The following is a 16,116-nucleotide window of genomic DNA, read 5'->3' as shown; positions in this document are numbered from 1 at the left end:
CCTGACCAAAATGACCAACGAGGAGACAAGATACTTTCAAAGCTGGAGGGGGGGAAAAACAAAGGGTCCTCTCTGTCTGTGTGATGCTTTTGCTGGGACCAGAGCAGGAATGCAGGTCAGAACTCCTGTAAAGAGTTAGTAAGCAATCTAGTTAGATGTGCGTTAGATTCTGTTTTGTTTAAATGGCTGATAAAATAAGTTGTGCTGAATGGAATGTATATTCCTGTTTTTGTAACTTAAGGTTTTGCCTAGAGGGATTCTCTATGTTTTGAATCTGACTACCCTGTAAGGTATTTACCATCCTGATTTTACAGACGTGATTCTTTTACTTTTTCTTCAATTAAAATTCTTCTTTTAAGAACCTGATTGCTTTTTCATTGTTCTTAAGATCCAAGGGTTTGGGTAGGTGTTCACCTATGCAAATTGGTGAGGATTTTTATCAAGCCTTCCCCAGGAAAGGGGGTGTAGTGCTTGGGGGGATATCTGGAGGTGGGGAGAGAGACATTTCCAAGTGGGCACTTCCCCTGTTATTTTTGTTAGACACTTTGGTGGTGGCAGCATAAAGGTTCAAAGACAAAAGGTAAAAGTTTGTACCTTGGGGAAGTTTTAACCTAAGATGGTAAAAATAAGCTTAGGGGGTCTTTCATGCAGATCCCCACATCTGTACTCTAGAGTTCAGAGTGGGTAAGGAACCTTGACAGTGGGTCTTTACACCAACCGATAAAGGAAATTCAACCACCCCAGCAAGCTCATATGTAGAAGAGGTTCCAACAAAAGCTGCTTTCACTGAGGCAGTTTGTCAGCATATGATTGTTCAGCCGCAATACACACTGCAAGCAAACCCAGCCTTACTCATTTCTCTTAGAGCACTAATTAAAGTGGAGAACTTGCTTTGTTATTATGGTTGAAGGACAGTTTTATGTTGTTCATGCTAAACAGGATCTGAGCAGTAGGCAGACTTGTTTCACCTATAGACCGGGGCAGAGGCTGTAATAAAGCAGTTTCTTAGTAACTGTCTCTCATACTTTAGAAATGCAATGCATCAAATTTAGCATCATGCAGAATCCTTCAGTGGGGCTATGGAATAATATTACATTTTTTTTTCTTAAAAAGGAATGCTGGCCGCTCTCCTGGGAGGATTTTGTCAATTGCTATCATTCATCTGCCTTTGCCACCTGAAATTGGTATTAAATATGAGGGAGAAAAAATGATCGCAGACTTAAGCCTATTATGATACTGCCATGACAGGGAAACTTCAGAAAAACAGACACTAAAGAAACATCTATTTTAGGAGAAACAAACAAAACTTAACTTTAACACCAAATGACCCCATCACATATTTCCATATATATTTTTTCATTATATACACCTTACACAGACATCTAATAACAAAACAGACTCCAGGGTGGTAAATGGAATCTGTTTATGGAGGAGAAATAAATCTTAGCTTTGATTATATCCACAGAGTGCACATCTGCTGGTTAACATCAAGTATACAGAAACAGCACCTCCAAAAGCATAGCACTTTAGTGGTGTAAGGATATTGCACGTGGAGGCCATCTGGCTACTATTACAAGTATTGGAGCCCAGTATCTTCTGGCTTAGAATTGTGATTAGTACCTCCTGAGTTACCATGTCTTTTATGTACTTGGTGCTCTTATCCATTCCCGCGAGCTATATATGCAAAACGTTCTGGAAAAATTATATCTGTCCTGCAGTGTTTGAGATACTAGATTTTAGTTTTAAACCCTTTAAGATTTATTTCTGCTGGATTATTTTCTAGGGTCTCTTGGGAAGTAAAATGTTCAGAGTACACATCCTATCTCAGGCATACTGTGCTGTAACTCTGCATATATTTAACATTCCCAGACTTTGGACTAAGTGGAGTCAAACAAAACTGAAACTGTGGTCTCTATGTTTCACAAGCGCACCAGAGGATTCACTAAGAGGCTCAAATCAACATGTTCAAAGTAAATTGTCCTTTTAATTTTAGCTCTTTTTGGCTAAAAAGCAAAGCAGATTCGTTGCTTGAATTATATTTTCTGCTTCATGTAATTCTGGAAAAGTTGGGAAGAAGTAGTTAAAATAGATTTCTCTCTTTTTTTTTATGGTGTTTAGGTTGCCCTTGGTTCTTTAGTATTATGAGAATAAATAATTTAAGTAGCAGAACTTGAAAATAGTAAGCCTGAATGTAGCACTATACACTTAAAATGCATCCAGCCCTACTCCCAAAAGAAAGATTTTTGCTCACTGAAATAGTTTTTGTTTGCTGTGTGAATGAAAGCAGGTGCAGACTAAAGGAAGGTTCTCCTACAAAGCAAGACACAATGCACTCATATCCTAATGGCAAATAGCATGAAAGGGCCTCTCTTTTTCAGTCTGGGCGCATGGACATGCACTTGTCCATGCAGTGACAATACTGTACATGAATGTAAATCAGACCCATAACATTGTGGTCAATTTCTCAGATGCCCATCCCCATAGAATGGATGTGTCATTATGTACAGTATATTTAGTAGTACACTCACTCTTTTGTGGAAGAAGAGTTAAGCCCCCACCGCCTCCCTGCATGTAAAGCAGTTTACTCAAGAAGAATCAAATATGTGGAGTTTATTTCTTACATCCTACAGCCAGGGCCTCATTGCAATGTGGAGGTTCTTAAGAGAAGTCTTGCTGAAAGAAAGGAGTCTGGCATTGTGCCCTTTAGGTAGTAAGACTTAGTCTCAGCTGGAGTTGCAACTTGAATTTGATGGCTAAGGGCCCTCCACTGAGAACAGCCTTTGCTTTTTTATCCAAGGGTCTCAAAGTACTTCACACTGATCACCTCTGTGAAGTAGGTAAAAATTATTAAACCCATTGTACAGATGGGTAAATAGACTAGAGAGGCTAAGTGGCTTGTCTAAGGGCACACAAGACTACTATGGTCTATCCAGGACTAGAACTCCAGGAGTCCTGACATCTTGTCCCCTTTGCTCTCACTGATAGATAACACTCCTTCACTGAGATCAGAAACCACCTTCGGAACAGATGAATGGTGTGGAAAAGAACTATAAACTCTAAGCTCGACTCAGAATTCAATGAGCCTATTTAAAATACGAGCCTATTTAAAACGGTTTGTATTTAGTCTACAGATAAACAAAGAAAAATGGTAGAGATGAAACTAGAAGTAGTAGTTTGTCCGGCAATATTGTACAAAGACAAATGGGTATGAAAGTGAAGAATAAGAATACCAACGCTTACACCATGTTGCATTGTCCTCCAGATAGTCCTCTGGGAAGCAAGAGGAAAACAGATTCAGGGAACAGAAAAAAAAACAACACAGCAGGTTATACCAAACAGCTAACCACAGAGAAGATAAAGTGTCATTATAAGCAGTCTCTTGTAAATGAGAATTCTTAGATACTACATTTCAGAAGAAACCAAGTAGACCCAGCAGTGAAAGCTGAGTATACATGTTAAGTCTGACATCATAAGTATATTTGATCAGTTTTAACTAAATGTCAACTTTACTTTTTGATATTTCATTTTCACATTCATTTGATATTTCATTTTCAAATGTCTTACTTTGATTTATTATTTATCAAATGCCATTAGGATGCAGCTATTATGAATTTAATAACATATAACGCTCTTCCCAAAATGTCTATGTTCTGCCATTAAGTAATAACTGCCTCTGCTTTAATGAAACTACTGGATGTATCAAAACAGGTTAAGTTAATGATAACGGGCCAAATTTATAGAGTTGCATATTTAGGCCACTTAATGGGAGCTGCTGAGTGCTAAATACTTTGGAAAATTTGGTCACTTCATTTAGGTTTCTGAAGGGGAACTGATATGTCTTAAAATCTGTCCCCAGATTTAGGGTGCTCAAATCTGGCTTAAAATATATTACATTGTAGTATATGACAGATGCATCTGAAATAATTTGAATAACTTGTTTTTTCTGAGAGAATATGCTGTCAAAGACTGATCCTTGTGGTGATACTAGTTTTGTCTGTCACTTCACCTTTTAGAGTCTATGCAGCTTCATCTTTGGTCTTTGCTATGATGGTTTAATGTTCAGTGATTTGACAGTATTTTAAGAATGAAATCTCAAAGACAGATTTCTTTCAAAAGCATTAATCTAGTATTGAATAGTCAAGTGAAACACAAGAAAAAGCTACCATGAAAGTCAGGGAGGTATTAATTTTTTGTAATTTTTTTGGCATTGCTTGCTAAAAAAGGAGGCTAGATTTATGGTACACTGCCTATGAAAACAGTGAGTTACTTTGTTGTATATTTATATTAATTGAGTAATCAAAAGTGAGTGACATACAGACTGGAAAACATCATACACATTATGAGAATTTTGTTCAGAACATCAGCCTTTTTGTAATACTATTTTAAAAAAATTATATCATTTAAATCTTTCTAGGAAACTTACACTACTTGGTTTGAGACACTAGTAATGAACTTTTCAAAGCATGGATAAAGGATCATAGTTCTGAAGGAAAACCTGATACCCCAATCCACTGAGAATCCAGTTCCAACTCCAGCTGAAGTCAGTGGCCATCTCTCACTTCAGTGGGTGCTGGACTGGGCACAAAAGGAGATAGTACTGTTATTTAGATCTGTATTTGCTACAGATATTAATAGCTACAAGGACAATAACAGTTTCCAATTTATATGTCACTAGGAAGAAGATTAGACAGATATTTAGCTGTAACAGTTCGTTAAGTGAGAATATCAATGATAAATTTGCTCTCCTCTCAAAATCTTGGGGAAATCTAATCTGGTCAAGTCAAATGGGACCAAATTCCCCATTGAAAGTCAATGAGGTTACTCAGGGTATAAAGCATTGTCTACATTGACGGATTGTCTTAGTTACAGCCATCGATGGCCAACTACAGATGAATCTGCTCCATTGCCATTTTATTTATTGTGTATTATAGTTTAAATGGTTTTACCCTGTAAAAGATATTAGTGGTTCAGCAGTATTCTTATTATATGTATGAGGAATGCCTGATCTCTTTTTAAGTGGTATCAATGCTTTAGCTGCTCCCACTATATAGTAGTATTTCAAGCTGAACTACGACGACCAACTTTCCTTTTTAATCCCTCTCCTCCTGCTCGCCCCTTTAAATCCTGTAATTTGATTCCTTGAGCACTGCAAACTCCCCCTGGCTTCAATGAGCTTTCAGTGTGCTCTAGCCCCAGTGCATCCATGCAGAAGGAGCCTTGCACTTGCATGGAGCAGGGTAAAGAATTGGAGCCTACGAATGCAGACTTTGAGTAATGACAGCACTGGAGCTGGAAGGTGTAATTTCCAGCTCAAGCAGACATACCCACACTAGCTCTTGTTAAGTGAGCATGCTAAAAACAGAGTGTAGCTGTAGCAGCAAGTGGGCTAGTTGTTCTGAGCACCTGTCAGAGACCCTAGGTGTATAGTCACAGTGGCTAGCCCCTTGGGGCACTCCACTTTTTGGACTTGATCAGAGCTAGTGTGAGTATGTCTACTTGAACTGGGAATTACACCTTCCAACTCCAGTGCAGACATACCCTTAAGGGAAAAATCCTGCCCCACTGAAGCCAATTAGAGTTTTGCCATTCACTCTAATTGGGGCCAGAATTTCTCCCTATGGCTAAATCTTAGTTTAAAGTGTTACATTGTGATATGTTTCCTTCATGTTGGTAAACCAACATGACAAACAGATTTTACCTTTTTGTTTTAGGGAGAAAACAAGGTACACTATTTCCAGAACTACTGGGTGCCAAAACCGTTGCTTAAAGTTAGTGCAATTATAAGACAAGCCCATGTACTGAATTGAATTGAAATATCATATGTATTCTTTAACTTAATTAAAATTAAGGGGTAAAATATATTATACATATAGACTATGGGAAGACTTGGCAGCCTTGAGTGCTAATTTAATGATACGAGGAGCTAGTCTTCTTCTTAGCATATGCACAACGTGCCTCAAGTGGCCTGTGACCAGGATTCATCACCCAAATTTGGTCCACTGGTTGGATCATTAGCTTCCCTGTCTTGGGTCGGATTCTGACGGCAAGTGTGACCTGAATGCTGATCCAAAATGATTGTATAAAATAGAGACCTGGATCTTGTTTTGAATTAGAAGCATATAAAATTTCTCCTTAAATATTGAAACTCACTTGTTAAATATCAGGAACTAGCTCAAACCAATTTAAGCTTACAATTCTAATTTTATGATATTAAGTAAAAAGTATGGAAGAAGTCAAGGTGTTTACATAATGCAAACAGCTTTGGTTTAGATGCTTTATATCCTTAATGCTTTTATCCATTAACTTTACACCATAACAGCAAAGTAATATTGACAACATTAATAATTACGCATCTTTACATCCACTTCATCGGTGTACAAATAGCAGGAATATTGTTGTCTGAGATATGAATCCACTGACTTGAAGTAACTAAAATAACCTTATATTAAGATGATTGTTTTTAAACTTACTGAACGAATAGGCAAGATTAGTGATCACTTACATGCTAACTGATCAAAAGCCTATTTTTTAAGAGTGTGTTGTAAAAAAAAAGCCAATTATAACTTTACAAACAGCCATATTAAATGAAGCACTGGACCTAATGAATGAGAAATGCACATTAGATTTGCATATATTGAAGAATTGGCTGCTGAATCCTTAATTCAATACTTAAATGGAGATCTGATGGAGACAATTTTTTTCAAAGGAAATACATATTGGTAAGTATTTTGCTTGAATCGTTTATCTAATTCATGACCAGGAGAAAAGAGTTTATCACCTTCTAATCTTTCCAGTATATCAAATCTGAGTCATACTGGTCTCCAAAGAGATGTAATTTCCTTACTGTTTTCAACGTAAAAAGTCATTTGTTTACTACAAAGTTGCACAGCGTATATGATAATTACATACAGTAATTATGAAAATATTAAACATCTACTGTGAAGGAATATTGTCAAAGCAAAATTCCCCTCCATCTCTGCTAGCCTAATGAGAGAAGACAGCAAATGTTATTACTTACCAGTCTATCCAAACTTGTGCCAGCAGCTGTTGTTGGTCTCTCCTCAGGATTGTATGGCCTAAAGCGGGTATTGAAGTTCTCGGGAACAGAGCGAGAAGATCTTAAAGCAGGTGCTGGTTTAGGCTGGCCACATCCTTGAAAGACCTGAAAGAAGCATTTTAGGTTACATCAAACCTTCCTTTAAAAAGGAAGAGTGATAGTTTACAAGTGCAATATCCCATTCATAGGTTTGTAATTTAGCATTGATATCCTGGTAATAATGAATTAACTACCAGCCCTAAATCAAAACTTTGACAGACATCATTACTAAGATCTGTTCAAGGAATTTGCAGTAATGTACAGGGCCTTTTTCATCTAGGTCAGTGGTTCTCAAAGCCAGTCCGCCGCTTGTTCAGGGAAAGCCCCTTGCGGGCCGGACTGGTTTGTTTATCTGCCGCATCCGCAGGTTCGGCCAATTGTGGCTCCCACTGGCCACGGTTCGCTGCTCCAGGCCAATGGGGGCTGCGGGAAGGGTGGCCAGCATGTCCCTTGGCCCGCGCCGCTTCCCGCAGCCCCCATTGGCCTGGAGCAGTGAACTGCGGCCACTGGGAGCCGCGATCGGCTGAACCTGCAGACGCGGCAGGTAAACAAACCGGTCCGGCCCGCCAGGGGCTTTCCCTGAACCAGAGGCGGACCGGCTTTCAGAACCACTGATCTAGGCTACATTTTGAGTCTAGCTCATTTTGGTAGTCATTGAAATGGGCTAACATCTGAATGATGTTTGGGTTGTTTCCCTCCAGAAAGCGAAACAAGAAAAAAAATCTTTTGTGGTTGGATGCAGCTGCAGTTGGTTTCAAATTAAGTTAAATCCTGTCAGGTATCTACAAACCTACCTGTTCACCCAAACACAATTGGCACTAATTGGTAACCTTGCTGGCACTCTCAGAAGAGAGGTCAAGGGCTCAATGGCCTTATAACTTAACTAGCCTCTCATCTCCCTAAAAGATGGTCTCCGCAAATCAGAGCTGAGGTACACTGACTGGGCAATCATGAGGAGTATGTTCTGCCAATGTTCTTGTTCACTGGATAAAGATATGTCTCAGGGATGTCAGTCTGGCAGTTTTCAGAAGCACCAGTTTGAGTTAATTACAAAGTCTGAATAAAAAGAAAAATATGTGAAAAAAAAATCAGTAGAATATAAGCAGTGCTGTTTTTACTGCACATATTGAAGGACAGCACTAGGGATGCTACTGAATCTATAGATGAAGAAAGCTTGATTTTAACTTCACCAGCGTTCACACAAACTAGGGTGGCCAGATGCCCAGTTTTCTATCAGAAAGTCTGGTAGTAAAGGGGACCTCACAGTGAACACCCAAAGTCCGGTTACTGTGGGCAGGGTAGGTGAGGAGGCACCGGATCATCACTTGTGCCAGCCCTTAATCAGCTAGGGCCATATCCTACCTGCGCTGGGCAGCTGCAGCTCCTGGTGCCGGCTCTGCAGGCAAGTCCCTCTTGACAAAGGGCTGAGAGGGAAGGAGAGGGGAAGAACTGCAAGCTATGGAAGGATGGGGGAAGAGGAGTGAACCGGGGTGCAGGGCCTCAGTGGGAAGAGGTGGAGTAGGGCAGGGGCCTTGGGGGAAAAGGCAAGGCCTGGGGGGGGAGGGGTTCCAGCACTCCTGCTAGAGCGTCTGGTTTTTAAAAATTATAAAGTTGGCAACTCTAACACAGACGTTCAACTTTTTTTTAAAAAAAGATTCATGTGGAAGTTTCACTATAAGATTTTCTGTTGCTGCTTTGAAACTGAAGGCCAGCATTATCCACACAAGAGCAGACCGTGGTCATTCTTAACTTATTAGGCCTCCATTCAGCAAAGCGCTTAAACATATGTCTAACTTTTAGCACATGAGCAATCCGGTCCTTATTCAGGGAAAGCACTTAAGCAAGATGCTTTGCTGAACCAGGGTGGAATTATTCATACACTTAAATACTTGCTTAAGTGTTTTGCTGAATTGGAGTCTTACTGTTTATCTCCATAATACTCTTGAGTGTACACTGTGCTATAGGATAGGGTTAAAATAAGTGAGGATTTTTCTGGCATACAGGGTACAGTTATAAAGACAACTTTGATAGGTACGGCCCCAGGTAATTCATCATGCCAAACTGAGCTGGTCAAAAATTTTCCAACATTTTTTTCACTGGAAAATATGGCTGCACTGAAACGGATATTTCCATGGCAAAAGTCAATTTCACCAACATTTCAGGATTTTTCTCATGACATTTTAAAAAAAGTTTCATTTTGAATTGATATTTTAACTTAACATTTCATTCTAATGTCATTTACAATCAAATTGACCTTTCCAAACAATTTTTTTTGTTTTAGATTGACATGTAGAAAGAAAGCATTTCAGTGTGAATTGGCATTGTGTTGTGATATTTTGTGTCAAAATGGCTTGTTTTGGTCAAAAATGTTGAATATTTTTGTTTCGACTTTTCTGAATCATTTTTTTTTTAATTTTTTGGTCTGTGAATATGTTTGATATTTCATCTTTTCCTCTCAATTAAGGATGAAAACAAATGTTGAAATATCAGAATTCCCTTTGGATGAACATTCTGTTTTTCAACCAGCTCTAATACCAAACACAAACAATTTGCCTAAATTTGCATAGTGTTGTCGTGAACTGCTAGTAATCCCATTTCTCTTCAAGTAATCTACTATGGTATTTTTTCTTTCTATTTCTATTTCATTTTTTTCTATCACATATTGGAGAATTGGTACAGATTTTGATACATTTGTTGAAATATAAAAGTTTTTTTTTTTGCATTGTGTATGTTTTTGTCATTAAATTTGCATGCAACCAGACAACAGCAGAACTCTATAGTACTTTTTAGATTTGGAGAGGAGAAATCAGCTGCTCCTTTGAAAGTTATCTCACAATAATAGAGTAAAGATGCAATTCGCAGATTTTTTACTACACAAAAGGGACATAGTCTACATTTTGAAATCCCAAGCCTCATCTTTTCACTTCCTATCCTGTCCCATTCTAACCTGTATGCAGGTGGAAAGGGACAGGATAGGAAGTGAAAAGATGAGGCTTGGGATTTCAAAATGTAGACTAAGAAGGAACACATGAAACATTTCCTGAACAAAATACCATTAGGTATGTGAAAGAATACACCTGATAGATTTCTGGACAACATCCAGCCTGCTGGTTTTATGGTGTGAATTGATGGCTTGATGGTTAGCATTTCAACTTTGAGATTTGAAAGAATCAGTTTAGGTTTCTGAGGTCTGGAAAGTAACCTTCTGCTTTCTTTTGAAAAAAACTCTGTCTGTGTGTGTATGGAGAGAGAAGTTTGGAGAAGAGGAAGTGTAGTTTTGATAATATTGTGAACACATTTTTTCTTCTGTGTTGGTAATGGTGGACCAATGGTGGAAGAAACGTCCAAGCTGCCTGTGATAGTGTTTGTATTTGTCCCTGCCAGACAGCCTAGAACTATCGCTGACATCTGCCAACTTAATTCTCACACTTTCTTCAAACACAGAGATGGTGTGCAATGACCTCACCAATCAGCTATTACATTTTAATTCTGCATACAATGCTCATCCTGTCCGACTCTCTCAACAAAGCCGTAGCACAAAGGGTTATTTGGGTTTGGTTTATACCTATATCTAAATTGCCAGCATATCATTCTTTGCCAGAAAAAGACAACAACAAAGTTTACAAAACATATAATAAAAATAAACTACCAACATTCCCAATAGCAGTAACATATGATGAAGACATTCAAATCCTACATTTCACCAACAGAGTTCCTAGGGAAATAGGGGATACAAAATGAAAATGCTGTCAGAGAACCCTGAAGTATCAGTCCCAGATTTTAGCTGCAAAAGAGAGAATTAGAACACATACTAACTTGATGACATATACTGAAGGAATAAATATATGGATTAGTTAATTAACAAACATATAATTAGCATAATAGTCGTAAAGGAATACAAGTAAAGAACACAAAAGTTGTGCAGGAAACAGGAGGAATGAAATGTAGGATACTCAGACCTGATTCAGCAAAGTACTCAGACATGCCTAACTTTAAGCACATGATTAGTCCCATTGATTTTGGGCCCAATCCAATTCCCACTAACGTCAATGGGCCATTAGAGTATTTAGAAAAAATACATCCAAAATGTTAGCTAAGACAGAATCCCTGCAGCATCTAACAGATGAGAGAATAAAGTTAAAAAATGAACAGAAGGACTGTACAGAAGGAGAGCACCAAGAATGGTACTGAATATCTATTGTATATATGCAGACATAGGAAATTGGATGGGTCCTTCAATACCCCATCTAACTCTCAAAAAAAAGAAAAAAGAAAAAGGAAGGATAAACAATGAATCTTAAAAGCTGAGACGTATGGAGGTTTCATAATATGTTTTTGTTATTGCTGCTTTGGCATTGACGGCCACCGTTATTCACACAGAAGCATACATTTTTATTTATTTATATATCACTGTATAATAGGTGAACTGTGCCAGAAATATGATCCTTGTCCCAAAGAGATTCCAATGTAAAATTACAGTAGGCACAATACAGAACAGTGCCTTGCTCAACAAACACAAATTGGTAAGAGTATATTCTAATGGGAAAACCTTATGAAATAGGCAGGCTTTCAGAAAATATTTAAATCAGGAGAGGGATGGAATTTGGATTAAAATAACTATAAGGATGTGTCAGGTATATAGTTATCAAGATGTCTTTCAGAGGGATTGCCCCAGGTGTACACCATGCCAAACTCAAAGGGTCAAATTCTCAGTTGGTAAGCTGGGATAGTTCAGTTGATTTGAAGACAGCTGCACCAGTTTACACCAGTAGATAAACTGACTTGTTAAACAGCAGCCAGATCTCCAGTAGCAGTGACTGCATTTCAGTGGTGGGTGAAGTGAAGTATACTGTAGTATACATATAATTTCATGCATACTCTATGTGTGTATGCATGACATTATATGTATACTACAGTATAATTTTAACAAGAGAGAATGCTACATTTAGAGGCCAGCGGTATGCTGACTGAGGTCAATCCATCTTGGGAGAGGGATCATAGAATACCAGGGTTGGAAGGGACCTCAGTAGGTCATCTAGTCCAACCCCTTGCTCAAAGCAGGACCAATCTCCAATTTTTGCCCCAGATCCCAAATGGCCCCCTCAAAGATTGAACTCACAACGCTGGGTTTAGCAAGCCAATGCTCAAACCACTGAGCTATCCCTCCCCTGACACAGGCAAGAGGCATAGCATTAATGTTCAGGGTAGGTGGGAACTAAAGAATTTCAAGAGGAGATCATACCAGTGAACCAAAACAACTGAAGGCCCCAAGCTCTTATTATGGTGAACACTTCATGGGTTACTTGCAGAAGGTCTGACTTACTGGAGAGCCATGATTTAAAGGCATGGATTAAATCTGGAAAGATAAGGGAGTCATAATCAATAAAACTCCTCCAAGGAGGATTTTCCTATCAGCTACTACAGAACAGTAAAGTTAATTTCACTATTATAAATGGCTTCCACAGCTCAGGATTTTGGGAAGGGTGGGCCCAGACTTCCCCACAAGAAATGAAAGCTTTACAGTGCAAATGGAATATTCACATGATTTACCAAACATTATAGCAAATCAAATATTTTCCAATGAAAGGTGTCATAAATATAAAGGGAAGGGTAAACACCTTTAAATCCCTCCTGGCCAGAGGAAAAACCCTTTCACCTGTAAAGGGTTAAGAAGCTAAGACAACCTCGCTGGCACCTGACCAAAATGACCAATGAGGAGACAAGATACTTTCAAAGCTGGAGGGGGGGAAAAACAAAGGGTCCTCTCTGTCTGTGTGATGCTTTTGCCGGGTCCAGAGCAGGAATGCAGGTCAGAACTCCTGTAAAGGGCTAATAAGCAATCTAGTTAGATATGCGTTAGATTCTGTTTTGTTTAAATGGCTGATAAAATAAGTTGTGCTGAATAGAATGTGTATTCCTGTTTTTGTGTCTTTTTGTAACTTAAGGTTTTGCCTAGAGGGATTCTCTATGTTTTGAATCTGATTACCCTGTAAGGTATTTACCATCCTGATTTTACAGACGTGATTCTTTTACTTTTTCTTCAATTAAAATTCTTCTTTTAAGAACCTGATTGCTTTTTCATTGTTCTTAAGATCCAAGGGTTTGGGTCGGTGTTCACCTATGCAAATTGGTGAGGATTTTTATCAAGCCTTCCCCAGGAAAGGGGGTGTAGTGCTTGGGAGGATATTTGGGGGTGGGGGGGAGACGTTTCCAAGTGGGCACTTCCCCTGTTATTTTTGTTAGACTCTTTGGTGGTGGCAGCATAAAGGTTCAAAGACAAAAGGTAAAAGTTTGTACCTTGGGGAAGTTTTAACGTAAGCTGGTAAAAATAAGCTTAGGGGGTTTTTCATGCAGATCCCCACATCTGTACGCTAGAGTTCAGAGTGGGGAAGGAACCTTGACAAAAGGATAAAAGTCTGTAGTATTGCAAGTGAGAAGGGAGTTGAGTTCATGCCAAGGAGTGGTGATGTCATTGATCTAGGCAGGAAGGCCTTTTTCCTGGCCAATTAAAAAAAAACACATTGCTTGCTCTGCGGAGCAAGTGATCAAAAATGAAAATTAAATCGATTGGAATATACAAAGTGGGTAAATTTTCAATGAAAACTTTTCTTTTAAGGAAAAGTTTTGCTTCTTTCTTGGTTTAAGGGCAGAGTATGCTATAAAGCCAAGCTGTAAATCTCACAGCATATGAGAGAGTGTGGTTTGATTGTCAGTATGCCTAGTGAGCTCTAAGATCACCACTGCAGGAACAGGGCCCCATCATGCAAGGTGTAGAGCACTATTAAAATCCTAACAACTTCACTGAGAGTTGAAATGCTCAGCACCTTGCAGGACTGGGTCCATAAATAGCAGGTCTGGGGGATTTTTAAAACAAATAATAATCTCCCTCCCCCAACTTCCTAGTTACAGTAGTTTCTTTCTGGGAAATGAAAAAGGACTGAATCAACTAGCAGTCTTGGCAGTGCTGAGCAGACATGAATACCCAAGTGTGTTAGATCTATGGGAACTGGCCAGTCTTTTGATGCAGAGAAGATGGCAAGACCATTGACTTCAGATACTGTACCGAGGAGTACCATTAAAGATAAATCAAGGAAAAGTCTTCTGTTGTTCACTAACAGCTCAACGATACTAATTACCACATTCAAAGGACCTTGATAATAATGGGTTCAGAGGAGCTACTGGTGTATGCATAGATACCCACACTAAAGATGGAAAGGAGGAAACTGTTTATTGCCATGTCAGACTGTAGATAAAACTCTATCATACTGAGATCTGATAATCAGAGGCTGTAGATCATAATCCTATTTTTCCTGAGTCGCCATTAAAAGGAGGTTAAATGGGATGTTTAATGTATTCACCTCCAGCATGTCACACATCAGTCTAATCTACACAGATGAAAGCATGTTTAGATGTTAATAAGGAAAGCCACAGACCAGGCACATGCAGAAGTTACAGACCTCGCTCCGCAGACTGCCTCTTACAAAGCAACCAGAGAAAGTTCTCAACAAATATGAAACACTATTGTTGTAGCATCCAGGCAAAGTACTAAAAAACTTCAACAGGACTTTATTTTTTAAACTGGAAACCTCTTTTCCAAGCTGCTGCTGCACCCTCAGTAACTCTCCCTCAGCAACTCTCCCTCAGCCTCTTCAACTCCTCCCCCCTCCTTCCTGTTTCCTGTCCTTTCAGACTCCCAACAGCCAGTGCTCCCAATTCTAATAATTGCAAGCAACATCTAAACACCACATTCCCTCCTCTCTTAAGAAACTCTTCCAATTACAATAAACATTGTTGTTCTAACCACAGGAACAAACAGGAAAAAAGGCACTATACTGTTGACAGAAATATTACACTAAAACCACTATAGATACTACGTAACATAGTCTCTAGCCCAGACAGGTGGTCGTCTGCGTCTGAGAGGCCATCTCTCAAGCCCCAGTTCCAGTGCAATGTCTTGTTGTGTTGATACTACGGTGAAGTCATCCAATGCAGACTGGGTGTTGGCATAATCTCCTCTTGGTGCATAGACAGGTGCAAAGTAAGAAGCATTCCATATCCACCCATCAGAAAGTCGATAGGTGTAAGGTCCCTTCTTCTCTATGATTTTAAGAGGAGCTGTGAATTTACAGTCCCCTTTGCGTAAAATTCCAGGTTTTCGTATTTGAATGAAGGAACCACACTCAAACTTTGGTTCCTTAGAACCCCGCCACTTTTTTGTGAAAGCCTTATACTTTGCTTGGTCCTGTTAAACTGTTTTTCTTACATCATCCTTGGTTGGGGCCTCAGGTCGTGCCTTTAACAATCCAGCAATGTTCAGTTTAGTATTCATCAGTTTCCCATGCAGTAACTTTGCGGGTGATCTTTGCGTTGTGGCATGTTGTGTAGCCCGGTATGCTTGCAAGAAATCAGTAGTGAAGGGTATCCACAATCGCCCTTACAGTTTAGCCGTTTGCAAACTCTTTCAAACTTCTGTTAAACAGTTAGATTTCCCCATTGGCTTGAGGGTAGTATAGGGATGACCTTCTGTGTAAAATGTTCCTCTCTGCTAGAAAAGTTTCAAACTCCAGGGAAGTAAATTGACTACCATTATCTGAAACCAGTTCTTTGGGGTTACCTTCCCTGCTAAAAACTGGAGAGAGGAACTCAATTACTGTAGCAGAAGAGATTTGCAATGTAAACGTGACCTCAGGACATTTACTGAAATAATCTATTAAGGTGATGGCATAATGACAGTCAATTGGAGCAATATCAAAGGGTCCTACAAATGTCAATCACCACTTTTTCCCATGCAGATTCAGGAAGAGGAACAGGCTGTAATGGAGGGGTACTTGTCACTGCTGTCTTTTCATGCATTTGGCAAGTGACACAGGATTTTATGAGTGCTTCAGTTTGAGAGTCCATCCCTGGCCACCAATACAGATCCCGTAGTCGTCGTTTGCTTCTGAAAATTCCTTGATGAGTATCGTGTGCCAGGTGTATGAGTTTTGACTGTAATTCTTCTGGCACAAGTAGCTGGTGTG

General features: G+C 39.2%; 1 protein-coding gene across 1 annotated transcript in view; it reads right to left on the bottom strand.

Annotated features, from left to right (window-relative positions):
• The window catches only part of GPC6 (glypican 6), a 1,140,125-nt gene that overhangs the window by 70,058 nt on the left and 1,053,951 nt on the right, over positions 1-16,116 (bottom strand). The window contains exon 6 of the mRNA XM_077807033.1: positions 7,019-7,162. Within this exon, the coding sequence (XP_077663159.1) occupies positions 7,019-7,162 (144 nt within the window). The remainder of the gene's footprint in view (positions 1-7,018; positions 7,163-16,116) is intronic.

Source organism: Eretmochelys imbricata, chromosome 1 (genome assembly GCF_965152235.1).
Source record: "Eretmochelys imbricata isolate rEreImb1 chromosome 1, rEreImb1.hap1, whole genome shotgun sequence".
Classification (NCBI taxonomy): Eukaryota; Metazoa; Chordata; order Testudines; family Cheloniidae; genus Eretmochelys; species Eretmochelys imbricata.
This window is presented reverse-complemented; position numbering and strand designations above follow the sequence as displayed.